This window comes from Oncorhynchus mykiss, chromosome 11, assembly GCF_057628025.1.
Source record: "Oncorhynchus mykiss isolate SJ-2025 chromosome 11, ASM5762802v1, whole genome shotgun sequence".
Lineage (NCBI taxonomy): Eukaryota > Metazoa > Chordata > Actinopteri > Salmoniformes > Salmonidae > Oncorhynchus > Oncorhynchus mykiss.
In genome coordinates this window covers 18,061,112-18,079,108 of record NC_143032.1, presented here as the reverse complement: position 1 = coordinate 18,079,108, position 17,997 = coordinate 18,061,112, and the positions used below count along the sequence as shown (strand labels likewise).

Here is a 17,997-nt window from a genome sequence, read left to right as displayed (position 1 = left end):
AACCTTGGCATTAACATACAGGATCCACACTGATGATTGGTTGGTGTTGGTCTGTTTTATATTATCTTCTGAGCTGCATTTTGTAGTTTGAATAAAGCAGAGACCTGGCTCTGTTCTAACTCCTGTCTGGCTTATAGTTCAGTTAGGATCTCTACTATCCCTGCCTTTGGTACCATCATGGAGACGGTCACCCAAAAAGAGGTATGGACATGCTGATTCTCATATATGCACAAACTACACTCCTGCATTAAGCAAGTCTGGGTTATATGTTTGAGCACAGGTGTGTTTTGTATTGTGTCCATGTGTATTAGGGGGAGTATCCATGTTGGCATGCGTGTGTGTGTACATTAATGTGTGTGTGTGTGTCCCAGCTGTTGGAGCGTGTGAAGATGCAGCTGGCGTCGTTCCTGGAGGACCCACAGTACCAGGACCAACACTCTCTACACATGGAGATCATCAGGACCTTTGGCCGGGTCGGACCCAACGCTGAGCCACGCTTCAGAGACGAGTGTCAGTACTACTGATAATACACACACACTACGCTGAACCACACTTCACAGACGAGTGTCAGTACTACTGATAATACACACACACTACGCTGAGCCACGCTTCAGAGACGAGTGTCAGTACTACTGATAATACACACACACTACGCTGAACCACACTTCACAGACGAGTGTCAGTACTACTGATAATACACACACACTACGCTAAACCACACTTCAGAGACGAGTGTCAGTACTACTGATAATACACACACACTACGCTGAACCACACTTCACAGACGAGTGTCAGTACTACTGATAATACACACACACTACGCTGAACCACACTTCAGAGACGAGTGTCAGTACTACTGATAATACACACACACTACGCTGAACCACACTTCACAGACGAGTGTCAGTACTACTGATAATACACACACACTACGCTGAACCACACTTCACAGACGAGTGTCAGTACTACTGATAATACACACACACTACGCTGAACCACACTTCACAGACGAGTGTCAGTACTACTGATAATACACACACACTACGCTAAACCACACTTCAGAGACGAGTGTCAGTACTACTGATAATACACACACACTACGCTGAACCACACTTCAGAGACGAGTGTCAGTACTACTGATAATACACACACACTACGCTGAACCACACTTCACAGACGAGTGTCAGTACTACTGATAATACACACACACTACGCTGAACCACACTTCACAGACGAGTGTCAGTACTACTGATAATACACACACACTACGCTGAGCCACGCTTCAGAGACGAGTGTCAGTACTACTGATAATACACACACACTACGCTGAACCACGCTTCAGAGACGAGTGTCAGTACTACTGATAATACACACACACTACGCTGAACCACGCTTCAGAGACGAGTGTCAGTACTACTGATAATACACACACACTACGCTGAACCACACTTCACAGACGAGTGTCAGTACTACTGATAATACACACACACTACGCTGAACCACGCTTCAGAGACGAGTGTCAGTACTACTGATAATACACACACACTACGCTGAACCACACTTCAGAGACGAGTGTCAGTACTACTGATAATACACACACACTACGCTGAACCACACTTCACAGACGAGTGTCAGTACTACTGATAATACACACACACTACGCTGAACCACACTTCACAGACGAGTGTCAGTACTACTGATAATACACACACACTACGCTGAACCACACTTCACAGACGAGTGTCAGTACTACTGATAATACACACACACACTACGCTGAGCCACGCTTCACAGACGAGTGTCAGTACTACTGATAATACACACACACACTACGCTGAACCACACTTCACAGACGAGTGTCAGTACTACTGATAATACACACACACTACGCTGAACCACACTTCAGAGACGAGTGTCAGTACTACTGATAATACACACACACTACGCTGAACCACACTTCAGAGACGAGTGTCAGTACTACTGATAATACACACACACTACGCTGAACCACACTTCACAGACGAGTGTCAGTACTACTGATAATACACACACACTACGCTGAACCACACTTCACAGACGAGTGTCAGTACTACTGATAATACACACACACTACGCTGAACCACACTTCACAGACGAGTGTCAGTACTACTGATAATACACACACACTACGCTGAACCACACTTCACAGACGAGTGTCAGTACTACTGATAATACACACACACTACGCTGAGCCACGCTTCAGAGACGAGTGTCAGTACTACTGATAATACACACACACTACGCTGAACCACACTTCACAGACGAGTGTCAGTACTACTGATAATACACACACACTACGCTGAACCACACTTCACAGACGAGTGTCAGTACTACTGATAATACACACACACTACGCTGAACCACGCTTCAGAGACGAGTGTCAGTACTACTGATAATACACACACACTACGCTGAACCACACTTCACAGACGAGTGTCAGTACTACTGATAATACACACACACTACGCTGAACCACACTTCACAGACGAGTGTCAGTACTACTGATAATACACACACACTACGCTGAACCACACTTCACAGACGAGTGTCAGTACTACTGATAATACACACACACTACGCTGAACCACACTTCACAGACGAGTGTCAGTACTACTGATAATACACACACACTACGCTAAACCACACTTCAGAGACGAGTGTCAGTACTACTGATAATACACACACACTACGCTGAACCACACTTCAGAGACGAGTGTCAGTACTACTGATAATACACACACACTACGCTGAACCACACTTCACAGACGAGTGTCAGTACTACTGATAATACACACACACTACGCTGAACCACACTTCACAGACGAGTGTCAGTACTACTGATAATACACACACACTACGCTGAGCCACGCTTCAGAGACGAGTGTCAGTACTACTGATAATACACACACACTACGCTGAACCACGCTTCAGAGACGAGTGTCAGTACTACTGATAATACACACACACTACGCTGAACCACGCTTCAGAGACGAGTGTCAGTACTACTGATAATACACACACACTACGCTGAACCACACTTCACAGACGAGTGTCAGTACTACTGATAATACACACACACTACGCTGAACCACGCTTCAGAGACGAGTGTCAGTACTACTGATAATACACACACACTACGCTGAACCACACTTCAGAGACGAGTGTCAGTACTACTGATAATACACACACACTACGCTGAACCACACTTCACAGACGAGTGTCAGTACTACTGATAATACACACACACTACGCTGAACCACACTTCACAGACGAGTGTCAGTACTACTGATAATACACACACACTACGCTGAACCACACTTCACAGACGAGTGTCAGTACTACTGATAATACACACACACTACGCTGAACCACACTTCACAGACGAGTGTCAGTACTACTGATAATACACACACACTACGCTGAACCACACTTCACAGACGAGTGTCAGTACTACTGATAATACACACACACTACGCTGAGCCACGCTTCAGAGACGAGTGTCAGTACTACTGATAATACACACACACTACGCTGAACCACACTTCACAGACGAGTGTCAGTACTACTGATAATACACACACACTACGCTGAACCACACTTCACAGACGAGTGTCAGTACTACTGATAATACACACACACTACGCTGAACCACGCTTCAGAGACGAGTGTCAGTACTACTGATAATACACACACACTACGCTGAACCACACTTCACAGACGAGTGTCAGTACTACTGATAATACACACACACTACGCTGAACCACACTTCACAGACGAGTGTCAGTACTACTGATAATACACACACACTACGCTGAACCACACTTCACAGACGAGTGTCAGTACTACTGATAATACACACACACTACGCTGAACCACACTTCACAGACGAGTGTCAGTACTACTGATAATACACACACACTACGCTGAACCACACTTCACAGACGAGTGTCAGTACTACTGATAATACACACACACTACGCTGAACCACACTTCACAGACGAGTGTCAGTACTACTGATAATACACACACACTACGCTGAACCACACTTCACAGACGAGTGTCAGTACTACTGATAATACACACACACTACGCTGAACCACACTTCACAGACGAGTGTCAGTACTACTGATAATACACACACACTACGCTGAACCACACTTCACAGACAAGTGTCAGTATGGACACACACATACACACACCCACTAATGCAAAAGCACACTAAAACAAGAGCGCAGACACACTCACATGCACATATGGACTCAAATCCACACACACACACACACACAGTGATATTGTCTGTTTTTTGTCTTCCAGTTGTGCTGCCTCACCTCCACAAACTAGCGTTGGGTAACAACGTCCAGGCTACAGAGAGTAAGAGGATAGACATCGCTACTCAGCTGTTTGAGGCCTACAGCGCTCTCTCCTGTTGCTGTATCCTTCACCCAACGTGTGTGTGTGTGTGTGTGTGTGTGTGTGTGTGTGTGTGAATTCAAATCAAATGTATTCGGAGAATGTGACAAATAACAACAGGTGTAGTAGACCTTACTGTGAAATACTTACTTACAAGCCCTTAACCAACAACGCAGGTCAAGAAAGAGTTTAGAAAATATTTACCAAATAAACTAAAGTAAAAACAGTAAAATAACAATACCGAGGCTGTATACAAGGGGTACCAGTACCGAGTCAATGTGTGGGGGTACAGGTTAGTCAAGTTATTTTGTACATGTAGGTTGGGGTAAAGTGACTATGCATAGGTAATAAACAGCTAGCTCCCTCAACAATGCTGTACATGAATCAATAATAGGTATAGGTATATTATTACATAGTAATAATGGACCTGTATGTACAATTCTAAAGTGGCTAGTGGAATCAATATCATATGATAGAACAGCAGCTTTGTCTGCATGTATGAGTTCTGGGTGTGTTTGTGTCAGTGTTGGCTGTGGGGGTAGTCAGTGAAAATAATCTCTAACGTGCATATAATTTCTCTGGTGCAAATAGTCTGTAATGTGCAGGGAGACAATTAGGTTTAGCTTTTCAGCAGTCTGATGGCCTGGTTCCGAGACCCAATACTCCAATACAGCTTGCCAGATGGTAACAGAGTGAACAGTCCGTGGCCCGGGTGACTGGAGGCCTTGACTATCTTTTGGGCCTTCCTCAGACACCGCCTGGTGTAGAAGACCTAGAGGGCAGGGAGCTCACCCACAGTCATGTATTGGGCCATCCGCATCACCCTATGTAGAGCCTTGCAGTTGAGAGGGGGTGCAGTTGCCCGACAAGGCGGTCATGCGCCGGTCAAGATGCTCTCGATGGTGCAAGGCCCATGCCGAATTTCTTCAGGTGCATGAGGTTGAAGAGGCTGTGCTGCGCCTTCTTCATCACTGTGGTGGTGTGATTGGACCATGTCAGGTTCTCTGTGATGTGATAATAAAGACAGAGGAAGCTTTTGACCCTCTCCACTGCAGCCCTGTCGATGACAATAGGGGAGTGCTCCACCCGTTGTTCCCTGTACACCACGATCAGCTCCATGGTGATCGGCTGTGTGTGTTCCCTGCTACTGTGTCCTTAACTTACAGAACTTACCTCACCCTTTATTAATGGTTGAGACAAACCGCTACATATTAACGAGTCGAGGCCTTTAAACGGAAAAGCTAAAAGTGGGCAATAGTTCATTAAGTGGTTTTTAAATGTGTCCACCTAGCAGTATGCACTTAAGACATTTCAAGAACTGTACCCGGAGCAGAGTGTTGGCTTGGCTGGGGCTCAGGGGAGGGTGTTTTATTTCACTTTTATAGCTGTGACTCAGAATACGTCTTTAGAATAACAAGACCCCGGTCAAGACTACTGTAGTCAGACTAGGTTACTGAAGTCAGACTAGGTTAAAAGTTCACTATTTGTGGTTCTGGGCTGTAATCGACCAACCCTGCCTCAGTCAGTGTGGTGTGTGTATATATATATAGTGCACTGAATAAGTTGAATACATTAGCTGTATGTGTATTTATGCGCTGGCGAGTTGAGAAAGGAAAATGAACTCTCCATTTTGGGGCCGTATGCTGATTACAGGGTTGAGTGGGCGGAGAGAGGGAGGGAGACGGAGGGAGACAGAGAGAGACGGACCACAGCCCACAGAGAGGGAGAGCGAAAATGAGAGAGACGGACAGTTACAGACCACAGTCTGCCTCAGAGAGACGGAGAAGCCAGAAGAGAAAATGACAGAGGGAGAGCTGCCTCTAAGCCTTTGGTCAGAATTCCCAGCATGTGCATGCATGTGTGCACGTTCCTCCCTAAATGTGTTCCCAAAATAGTGAGGCTCCTCAAGGGCGTATTTCGCAGCACAGCGACATACCTCCCTAACCTCTCTAGTGACTTCCATGCCACCTCACACACTCACTCACACCAGCCGGCTGAGGTTTGGTAATGTGCGAATATCGCAGGCTATACGGGGGGGGTCTTGTGTAGCTTTGGTCACAGTGGCTAAACTCCCCACTATCAGAGCCTGGTACTGTGACACCATCAGTGTGCGACGAGGCAGTGGAATGACTGTGGCCCTCTGGGTAATGTAGTCATATAACCTCACTAATCTTACTTGTTTTTAAACTGTATTAGTGTCATAATATTACTTCATTCACAACGGTTCAGTTGACCAGTGTTCAGTAGTGTTGAACTGTGTTTATGTTTGGTCGACCAGTGTTCAGTAGTGTTTAACTCTGTGTTGGTGTTTGGTTGTTCAGTGTAGGTTAACTTTGTGTTCAGTTGTCCGGTCCTTGACCTCCTGCTCCAGTCATCTCAGAGGAGCTGATGGTGAATCACTTCCTGCCTGGCCTGAGGTGTCTGAGGACCGACATGGAACAGCTATCTCCTGAACACGAGGTACACACACACACACACACTGACCTCAAATGACCTGTTTCCCATGCCAGTTAAAGACCAGCTGATTCCCAGACCACTTACCACACAGCGTGATGTTGTCTCCAGGAGGGACACTCACCAGGCATACTTTCCACAGCACAGCAGTCTAACTGGTATATTTTCCACTGTGTGTGTCTCCTTTCCTGTTGCAGGTGATCCTGAGCTCCATGATCAAGGAGGGGGAGATAAAGGTAGAAAACAGAGGGATCGGACAGGCAGAGGGGTGAGTACTAACGCACACCAGTAAATCACTACTAAAGCACACCAGTAAATCAGTACACAATCACAGTCATGTGTGCTGTGTCTTTGTGATGTATCTGTGTGCTATGTCTGTGTTCTATGTCGGAGCATTCAAAATCACACACACACAAAACTCTACAAACTCTCCTTATCTTTATCCGCTGGTTTTCGTCCCACACCATGAGTGCTGTTGACTGTTGGGTCACAGTCATATGACCCTCTGGAAGCCTAGCTGCATTAACAGTAGAGAAACTGCAGCCTTTAGATTCAGGACAGTGGTAAGGAAGGGAGGTTAGGGGGAGGAGAGAAGAGAGCCTGTAAAGAGCATTGGGACTCAGCCATAGTGTGAGGGGGAGGTTAGGGAGTAGTGGAAATCTATTAAAACTACTAAAACTATTATAGACTGCCCATAGTGTGGCTGTCTTGTGAACATGTGTTTCTGCCTCATTAAAAACAGAACTGTGTCTGTGTGTATGTGCGCACACGTGTACCCTCTGAACTCTTGAACTCTGAGGCTGTAGCCTAGCAACACAGTCACACACCCCAATGTCATATTGAGTCTTGTTTTGAGGTTGTTGGTTTAATCATCATGTTTAATTCTAACTATAGAATCTCTCAGCATCATCATGCACAGTGTTAGAGACAAGAGTTGTGTCTGTTTTAGACTCAAAGTATCTATCAACAACCATGTTACTACACTACGGCACTCAACTCCAGCATTTTCCATAACGTTAATTTGACTATTGACCACATTTAGTTGAAAAGTTGTTCCCCTACAGTTCTTTATCTTCTGTTGTTCAACCAGATTTAGGCAGAGGGGGAAAAAGAGGAACTCTCCTAACTGTCAGTCAGAAGAGACTGTTACTGTTAACGCTTAGGAAACAGCTTTTCCATTTACCTGTCCAAATATATGGAGGGAGAGACTGAAACAAGAGCAGAACAAAGCAAACAAATGAGCATTTGACAGTTGACACTGTCAATCACTGTATGTTTAGGGAGAGACGATTGTAGAGATTATAGGGAAAACATTCTGGATGAATGATAGTATATTGATAGTATATTGATTCTTTGTGTCCAGGCCATTCTATAGGTTATATAATATATCCCATTCTACAGTATTATCATCAAAATATATATATATTTTTCTCCCGAATTTCTTGGTATCCAATTGGTAGTTATAGTCTTGTCTCATTGCTGCAACTCCCGTACTGACTCGGGAGAGGCAAACGTTGAGTCCTCCAAAACACAATCCAACCAAGCTGCTCTGCTTCTTGACACAATGCCCATTTCACCCAGAAGCCAGCCGCACCAATGTGTCGGAGGAAACACCTGGCGACTGTGTCAGCGTGCACTGCACCCGGCCCACCACAGGAGTCGCTAGAGCGCGATGGGACAAGGACATCCCTGTCGGCCAAACCCCCGCTGGGCCAATTGTGCGCCGCCCCATGGGTCTCCCGTTCGTGGCTGGCTGTGACAGAGCCTGGACTCGAACCCAGAATCCCTAGTGGCGCAGCTAGCACTGCGATGCAGTGCCTTAGACCACTGCGCCACTCGGGAGGCCCAATATAACTCATATAGTTCACAAAAATGGTCACGTGGCTTGTTCTATAAAGCAAGCAGACCGGCATCGAGACATTCAGTTACTGTTCAATTGAACTTTAGAATGGGCCAAACAAGTGACCTAAGCGACTTTGAGTGTGGTGTGATCGCCGGTGCCAGGCGCGAGAGTTCCAGTATCTCAGAAACGGCCGGCTTCCTGGGCTATTCACGCACAACAGTGTCTAGGGGTTACAGAGAATGGTACAACAAACAAGAAACATCCAGGCTGTCCTGTGGGCGAAAACAGCTCGTTGACGAGAGAGGTTGAAGGAGAATGGCAAGAATCTTGCAAGCTAACAGGCGGGCCACAAACAGAAGTGGTGTGCAGAACAGCATCTCGGGAAAGCACAACTTGTGGGCCCTTGTGACAGATGGGCTATTGAAGCAGACGACCACACCAGGTTTCACTATCAGCTACAAACAAGAAGGAGCCATTCCAGTGGGCACACGATCACCAACACTGGACAATTGAGGAGTGGAAAAACAATACCCGGTACGACGAATCCCGGTTGCGTCATGCTGATGGCAGAGTCATGATTTGGCGTAAGCAGCATGAGTCCATGGCCTCATCCTGCCTGGTGTCAACAGTACAGGCTGGTGGCGGTGGTGTGATGGTGTAGGGAATGTTTTCCTGACACACGTCAGGTCCCTTGATACCAATTGAGCAACCTTTTAAAGCCACAGCATGTCTGAACATAGAATCCATGCTCTGAAGAATTCAGGCTGTTCTGGAGGCAAAGGGGGTTCCGACCCAGTACTAGATGGGTGTACCTAATAAACTTTAGCTCTCTGTGTGAGGATGATGCAATGTCTATAATGTCTATAATAAATGTACACGTTGACATTTTAGTGATTTAGCAGACGCTCTTATCCAGAATGACTTACATAGGGCATTCATCTTAGGATCGCTAGGTGGGACATTGTAGTTTAACTACATAGTAGTTATTAGCAAACTCTGTGCTAGTAGGAGAAGACATGCTGGCCAACATGTTCATTGTGTTTCTGTTCCTGTAGCTCTGTGTCCATTGCTGCTAGTCTGGTTGGTGAAGACGCTAAAACCAAGTTCCTGAGTAAGATGGGTCAGCTGACCACGTCCGGCGCCATGCTGGCCAACGTCTTCCAGAGGAAGAAATGATCTATCCTTCCGCCTGGGGCCCCAGCGCACTACATATCCCATGAGCCTCCAGTGTCCGGGAGCGCTGGCCCAGCCACCAGTGATAGGCCAGGTCAGGGTCTGTTCGAATACCTTCTAGATGCATCCTTCACTCCTCTGTGACTCGAAAGGGGAGAGCTATCTGGCTGAGCCCTAGGAAGGGAGGAAGGAAGGGTGCGCTTTGAACTATTCGATCAGGGCCAGTGTGTATATCAATACTCTGAAGTGACTTCCTCGTCTCAAGGAGAGAAGACGAGATGAGTAGAGGAAGTCATTATAGACTATTGAGATGCACCTAATTGGGTTTGATTTAGCATTTTAGCTTGCGCCATGTCGGCACCAAAAGCTTTATGAATGTTGCAGTCCAGTCTAGTTAGAATGTTAGTGGCGTTCTATGTCAGAATGTGATTGTTCCGGAACCTTTTGGTGTCAACATGGAGAGGACTAGCTTACTAACTGACGTGTCTGTATGTTCATGGCTCTGGGGAAATGCCTACTTGAAGTCAATATCGCCTGCCTTCATTTCGTCACGTCTCTCTCTCTCATTGTTGTTTTGATAGTCTCTATTTTATAACTTATTTATCTCTTAAGACTTTATTCCTCCAAAGAAATGTGCACATCACTTTATCATTCTTTTCTCTTTATTGTGTGTATTTTGATTCAGAGTCGTCTTATTATATATGATGTACATGATCATCATCACTACCATTCATTGGCTTAGTTTGTTTATGTTGGAAATGTGAAGATGAAGAACACTGATTCCCTCGCTCCATGCCTTCCTCCTTTCCCTGTCTCGTTCTGCCTCTGCGCGTTGCAGTGTCTCGGCTGGTTCTTATCTAAAGTGGCTGTTCTGATTTGGGTTTTGTTATTTTCTCTTTGGGATATGCTCTACAAGTAAATAACTGTATGATACACTGAAATGAAAAGGACTGTACCCATATTATTATGTACATTTGAAATTGGTGTCATGAAATAATAAAAGATGAAATAAACAATTGTGTACTCATACAGTTCATTTGGAAAGTATTCAGACCCCTTGACTTCTTCCACATTTTGTTATGTTACAGCCTTATTCTAAAATGGATTCAATTGTTTTTTTCCCCTCCAATCTACACACAATACCCAATAATGACAAAGCAAAAACGGGTTTTTCAAAATGTTTACAAATGTATAAACAATTAAAAACAGAAATATCACATTTACATAAGTAGTCAGACCCTTTACTCAATACTTTGAAGCACCTTTGGCAGCAATTACAGCCTTGAGTCTTCTTGGGTATGGCGTTAACAAGCTTGGCACACCTGTATTTGGGGTGTTTCTCCCATTCTTTGCAGATCCTCCCAAGCTCTGTCAGGTTGGATGGGGAGCGTCGCTGCCAGCTATTTTCAGGTCTCTCCAGAGATGTTCGATCGGGTTCAAGTCCGGGCTCTGGCTGGGCCACTCAAGGACATTCAGAAACTTCCTTCTGGAAGGTTCTCCCATCTCCACAGAGGAACTCTGGAGCTGTGTCAGAGTGACCATTGGGTTCTTGGTCACCTCCCTGACCAAGGCCTTTCTCCCCTAATTGCTCAGTTTAGCTGGGTGGCCAGCTCTAAGAAGAGTATTGGTGGTTCCAAACTTCTTCCATTTATAAATGGAGGCCACTGTGATCTTGGGGACCTTCAATGCTGCAGAAATGTTTTTTTGTACCCTTCCCCAGATCTGAGCCTCGACACAGTCTTGTGGAAAGGTCAAGTGGTCTGATTACTTTAAGTATGCACTGTACACCTGTCTCTGATGGTTATTGTGAGTGTGTGTGTAAAAATATCCACCATTGCCATACAATACACAGCTCAAAGTTTCAGCAGGTGTTCAGAGTAGTAAAACTAAGCCCTTGGTAAATAGACAGAATCCCCCCTCATCTGTCACCCCCCCCCCCCCCCCCCCCACACACACACACACACACACACAGCCGCTACTACTCTAACTTCAAAGAGTGTTATGTCCCTTTGTCTGTCCAGGATTCCAAAGTTCAATAGATGGGACAGACAGAGTTGCTGGCCCGTAGACTCTTTCAGAAGAGCCATTACAAGTCCTAGCTCCAGTATACAGAGTACTGTAGGGAGTCATGTGTGACGCTACACCCTGTTCTGTCAATACATCACCCAGTCCCCACCCCTCCACAAAGAACAGAATTTGCATATTCACTTTAATATTTAACATTGTTACTGATTACTCACCAGGTGGACAAATAATGTATATATTTTAGGACACTGTACTGCATGGGTAGAAATGAAACATGGAGCATGTTGGTATTTTTCAGCGTATAATAATAATAATAATAATAATACACTGAACAAAAATATAAATGCAACATGTAAAGTGTAGGTCCTTGTTTCATGAGCTGAAATTAAAGATCCCAGAAATGTTCCATACACACAAAAAGCTTATTTCTCTCAAATTTTGTGCACAAATTTGTTAACATCCCTGTTAGTGAGCATTTCATCCTTTTGTCTAGATATTCCATCTACCTGACAGTTGTGGCATATCAAGAAGCTGATTAAACAGCATAGTCGTTACACAGGTGCACCTTGTGCTGGGGATAATACAAGGCAGCTCTAAAATGCGCAGTCATACAACACAATGCCACAAGTTTTGAGGGAGTGTGCAATTGCCAGGATGACTGCCGGAATGTCCACCAGAGCTGTTGCCAGAGAATTTGTTAATTACCATAAGCCGCCTCCACCGTTTTAGAGAATTTGGCAGTATGTCCAACCGGCCTCACAACCGCAGACCGCGTGTAACCAGCCCAGGACCGCCACATCTGGCTTCTTCACCTGCGGGATCGTCAGATGTGTGGGGTGTAGTAAAGCCCTTTTGTGGGGAAAAACTCATTCTGATTGGTAGTGCCCGTCTCCCCAGTTGGTGGACCTGGCCCCTGAAATGGGTGGGCCCACCGATGGCTGCGCCCCTGTCCAGTCATGTAAAATCCATAGATTAGAGCCCAATTCATTTATTTCAATTGACTGATTACCTGAAATGAACTGTAACTCAGCAAAATCTTTGAAATTTGAAATTGTTGCATATTGTGTTACTTAAATTGTGCTTTTCAAAAACCCCAAGTCACTTTACCATTGTAGAAATGAAGAGAGAGTTGGGGTTTGGAGACGAACCCAGTTTAGGGTAAAGGGCGGGATCTGGGTTAGGATACGCACCTGGTGTAGGGTGGTGTGTTTAAGGGTAGGTGTGTTTGAGAAAGAGAGAGAGTATGTGGGTGATTTGAATGAGAGTTAAGCTATGTTTGCAGTGTGTCAGACGAGGTTTTTAAGCCCAACTTTGGTGAATGTTGACTTTCTTGGGGTCCTGTGTTTTTACTTAACTTACTACTGTGTGTGTGTTTGGAAAGGGCCTCAATTGGGACTTCTTAGTCATACGACTGACTTCGGGCGAGTGTGTGTGTGTGTGCTGTGGTGACTCAGAAAATCATGTCTGTTTCCAAAGCAAGCAGCAGAAATGGTCTTCAAGTTTCAACCACGGGAACATGGTGCCTCTACTCTGCTGTGTGTGCGTGTGTGTGTGTGTGTGTGTGTGTGCCAGTGACACGACTGCAAACAGGATACGGAAGGAACCCTTTGAACTGAGTCCAGCGCTGTGGTCACTTTTATGGCAGAAACACACACACACACATTCAGTGTGTGGCTGGCCACTAGAGCGCTTATTAATGGAATCCTCCTCTGGCCTTTTCTCCTTTTCTGGTTGTCCATGTTTTACTCTCCCTTTATAAGTGGGTTGCCTGTAGCAACATGCATAACCAATGAATTATTTGCTTTTGCCTTTTGGGCAATGTTTATCCTTACACACACACAGCCAGATGTTTCTGTGGCTTCGGCCATGTTTGGTGTCAGAGGCTAAATTGAAGCGTTGAACTGTTAGCGATATGTTTGGAGTTTAAATTGAGGCATTTTATTGCTACGCTAGTCAGTTCCAGATCCTAATTTCCCCTCTGCTAACTGCAGGGAGGCTCGCCACAAATATGCCTTGCTCAGCGGGAGCTTACGGGAATGGCTGAGGAGAGGTTGGGGGGGGGGGGGGGGGGGAGCAGCGTGAAAGACTTCCATTGGCTCTGAGAAAAAACTATGTTTTAATACATACATTTTATACATACATATTGTTTTTCTGTCATTATAATGCTCTCATCAATGAAAGAGAGAAGCTTTAGTGGCACATTAGAGAGTAAGAACGTACATTCGAGTGTAGGCTAATACCTCTTAACAGAAACAAGAGCAACAAACCATCATCCGTATACAAACATACACTGAACTAAAATAAATGCAACAGGCAACAATTTCAAAGATTTTACTGAGTTACAGTTCATATAAGGAAATCAGTCAATTGAAATAAATTCATTAATATATGGATTTCACAACTGGGAATATAGATATGCATGTGTTGGTAACAGATACTTTAAAACCACTCAGTATCTGGTATGACCATTTGCATAGAGTTTATTTATTTTTTATTTAACCTTTATTTAACTAGGCCAATCAGTTAAGAACAAATTATTTTTTACAATGACGGTCTACCAAAAGGCAAAAGGCCTCATGCTGGGACGGGGGCTGGGATTAAAAATACAAATAAATGAAATATAAATATAGAGACCTAACAACACAGCATGGTAGCAACACAACATGGCAGCAGCACATGGTAGCAGCACAAATATTATTGGGCACAGACAACAGCACAACTGTCAAGAAGGTAGAGACAACACATCACGCAAAGCAACAATAACTGTCAGTAAGAGTGTCCATGAATGAGTCTTTGAATTAAGAAATTGAGATAAAACTGTCCAGTTTGAGTGTTTGTTGCAGCTCGTTCCAGTCGCTAGCTGCAGTGAACTGAAAAGATGAGCACCACAGGGATATGTGTGCTTTGGGGACCTTTTACAGAATGTGACTGGCAGAACTATCAAGGCACAAGGCGAGATCCAAATGCAGACACAGGAGGCAGATGGTTGGAGTCTTACAATGTTTATTAATCCAAAGGGGTAGGCAAGAGAATGGGCATGGACAGGCGAAAAGGTCAAAACCAGATCAGAGTCCAGGAGGTACAGAGTGGCAGACAGGCTCCTGGTCAAGGCAGGCAGAATGGTCAGGCAGGCGGGTACAGAGTCCAGAAACAGGCAAGGGTCAAAACCAGGAGGACTAGAAAAAGGAGAATGCAAAAAGCAGGAGAACGGGAAACCACTGGTTGACTTGGAAACATACAAGATGAACTGGCACAGAGAGACAGGAAACACAGGGATAAATACACTTGGGAAAATAAGCGACACCTGGAGGGGGTGGAGACAATAATGAGGACTAGTGAAACTGATCAGGGTGTGACAACAACGGGTGGAGGATGAGGGCTGCAGTAAGTATCTCAGATAGGGGGGAGTGAGGCCTAAGAGGGTTTTATAAATAAGCATCAACCAGTGGGTTTTGCGACGGGTATACAGAGATGACCAGTTTACATACTATAGTATAGAGTGCAGTAATGTGTCCATAAGGAGCATTGGTGGCAAATCATATGGCTGAATGGTAAAGAACATCTAGCCACTCGAGAGCACCCTTACCTGAGTTTATCAGGCTGTTGGCTGGAATGTTGTCCCACTCCTCTTTAATGGCTGTGCGAAGTTGCTGGATATTGGCGGGAACTGGAACACGCTGTCGTACACGTCGATCCAGAGCATCCCAAACATGCTCAATGGGTGACATGTCTGGTGAGTATACAATTGCTTCCAGCAATTGTTTACAGATCCTTGCGACATGGGGCTGTGCATTATCATGCTGAAACATGAGGTGATCGAAGTGGATGAATGGCACGACAATGGGCCTCAGGATCTCCTCACGGTATCACTGTGCATTCAAATTGCCATCGATAGAATGCAATTGTGATCGTTGTCTGTAGATTATGCCTGTCCATACCACAACCCCACCACCACCATGGGGCACTCTGTTCACAATGTTGACATCAGCAAACCGCTCGCCTACAAGACGCCTGCCATATGCCCGGTACAGTTGAAAACGGGATTTATCCGTGAAGGACACACTTCTCCATCGTGCCAGTAGCCATCGAAGGTGAGCATTTTCCCACTGAAGTCGGTTATGATGCCGAACTGCAGTCAGGTCAAGACCCTGGTGAGGACAACAAGCACGCAGATGAGATTCCCTGAGACCGTTTCTCACAGTGTGCAGAAATTATTTGGTTGAGCAAACCCACCGTTTCATCAGCTGTCCGGGGGACTTGTCTCAAACAGTCCTGCTGGTGAAGAGGCCGGATAGGGAGGTCCTCAAATCAAATGTAAAAAATGTATCGCAGTGTAGCGAAATGCTTGTGCTTCTAGTTCCGACAGTACATTAATATCGAACAAGTAAAAAGTATTCTAACAATTCCCCAATAACTACCTAATACACACAAATCTAAAAGGGCGAATGAGAATATGTACAGTACATATAAGTATATGGAAGAGATGGCTGAGGGGCATAGGCAAGGTGCAATAGACTGTATAAAATACACTATATACATGTGATATGAGTAATGTAAGATATGTAAACATTATTAAAGTGCCATTATTTAAAGTGGTATTGTTTAAAGTGACTAGTGATCCATTTATTAAAGTGTCCAGTGGTCTCAATGTAGGCAGCAGCCTCTCTGAGTTAGTGATTGCTGTTTAGCAGTCTGATGGCCTTGAGATAGAAGCTGTTTTTCAATCTCTCGGTCCCAGCTTTGATGCACCTGTACGGACCTCGCCTTCTGGATGATAGCGGAGTGAACAGGCAGTGGCTTTGGTGGTTGTTATCCTTAATGATCTTTTTGGCCTTCCTGTGACATCGGGTGCTGTAGGTTTCATTAAGAGCAGGTAGTTTTCCCCCGGTGATGCGTTGTGCAGACCGCACCAGCCTCTGGAGAGCTTTGCGGTTGGGGGCAGCACAGTTGCCGTACCAGGCTGTGATTACAGTCCTACAGGATGCTCTTGATTGTGCATCTGTAAAAGTTTGTCAGGGTTTTGGGTGACAAGCCAAATTTCTTCAGCCTCCTGAGGATGTGGATAGGGGGGATGCTCCCTCTGCTGTTTCCTGAAGTCCACAATAATTTCCTTTGTTTTGTTGACGTTGAGTGAGAGGTTGTTTTCCTGACACCACACTCCGAGTGCCCTCACCTCCTCTCTGTAGGCTGTCTCGTCATTGTTGATGATCAAACCCACTACTGAAGATTGAGTTGGAAGCGTGCATGGCCACGCAGTCATGGGTGAACAGGGAGTACAGGAGAGGGCTGAGTACACACCCTTGTGGGGCCCCAGTGTTGAGGGTCAGCGAAGTCCAAGACCCAGTTGCACAGGGCGGGGTTGAGACCCAGGTCCATCAGCTTGATGGTGAGTTTGGAGGGTAGTATGGTGTTGAATGCTGAGCTGTAGTCCATGAACAGCATTCTTACATAGGTATTATTTTTTTGTCCAGATGGGATAGGGCAGTGTGATGGTGATTGCGTCATCTGTGGACCTGTTGGGGCGGTACGCAAACTGAAGTGGGTCTAGGGTGGCCGGTAAGGTGGCGGTGATATGATCCTTGACTAGCCTCTCAAAGCAATTCATGACGACAGAAGTGAGTGCTACGGGGTGGTTGTTATATTTGCCTTCTTGGGTACAGAAACAATGGTAGCCATCTTGAAGCATGTGGGGACAACAGACTGGGATAGGGAGTGATTGAATATGTCTGTAAACACACCAGCCAACTTGTCTGCGCATGCTCTGAGGACGCAGCTAGGGATGCCGTCTGGGCCAACAGCCTTCCGGGGGTTAACACGTTTAAATGTTTTACTCATGTCAGCCACAGAGAAGGAGAGGGGGGGGGGCGCAGTCTTTGTTAGCGAGCCGCGAAGGTTGCACTGTATTATCCTCAAAGCGGGCAAAGAAGGTGTTTAGTTTGTTTGGAAGCGTGACGTCGTTGTCTAGCGGTTGTGAGGACACTTGGACGTAATGCCAAATTCTCTAAAACAACATTGGAGGCGGTTTATTCTCTGGCAACAGCTCTGGTGGACAT

At 45.4% G+C, this 17,997-nt stretch overlaps 1 protein-coding gene across 28 annotated transcripts in view; it reads left to right on the top strand.

Annotated features, from left to right (window-relative positions):
- The window catches only part of relch (RAB11 binding and LisH domain, coiled-coil and HEAT repeat containing), a 53,139-nt gene extending 42,207 nt beyond the window's left edge, over positions 1-10,932 (top strand). For 24 of the 28 annotated variants that reach the window (XM_090189659.1, XM_090189657.1, XM_090189653.1 and 21 more), the window contains 6 exons: positions 138-201; positions 372-510; positions 4,354-4,470; positions 6,821-6,909; positions 7,101-7,171; positions 9,802-10,932. In XM_090189659.1, the coding sequence (XP_090045785.1) occupies positions 138-201; positions 372-510; positions 4,354-4,470; positions 6,821-6,909; positions 7,101-7,171; positions 9,802-9,922 (601 nt within the window). In that variant the 3' untranslated portion in view covers positions 9,923-10,932. Of the gene's footprint in view, positions 1-137; positions 202-371; positions 511-4,353; positions 6,281-6,770; positions 6,910-7,100; positions 7,172-9,801 lie in introns of all 28 variants that reach the window. The other 4 variants (XR_016484413.1, XR_016484412.1, XR_016484410.1 and 1 more) reach the window with 2 other exon arrangements.
- Positions 10,933-17,997: the final 7,065 nt, after the last annotated feature.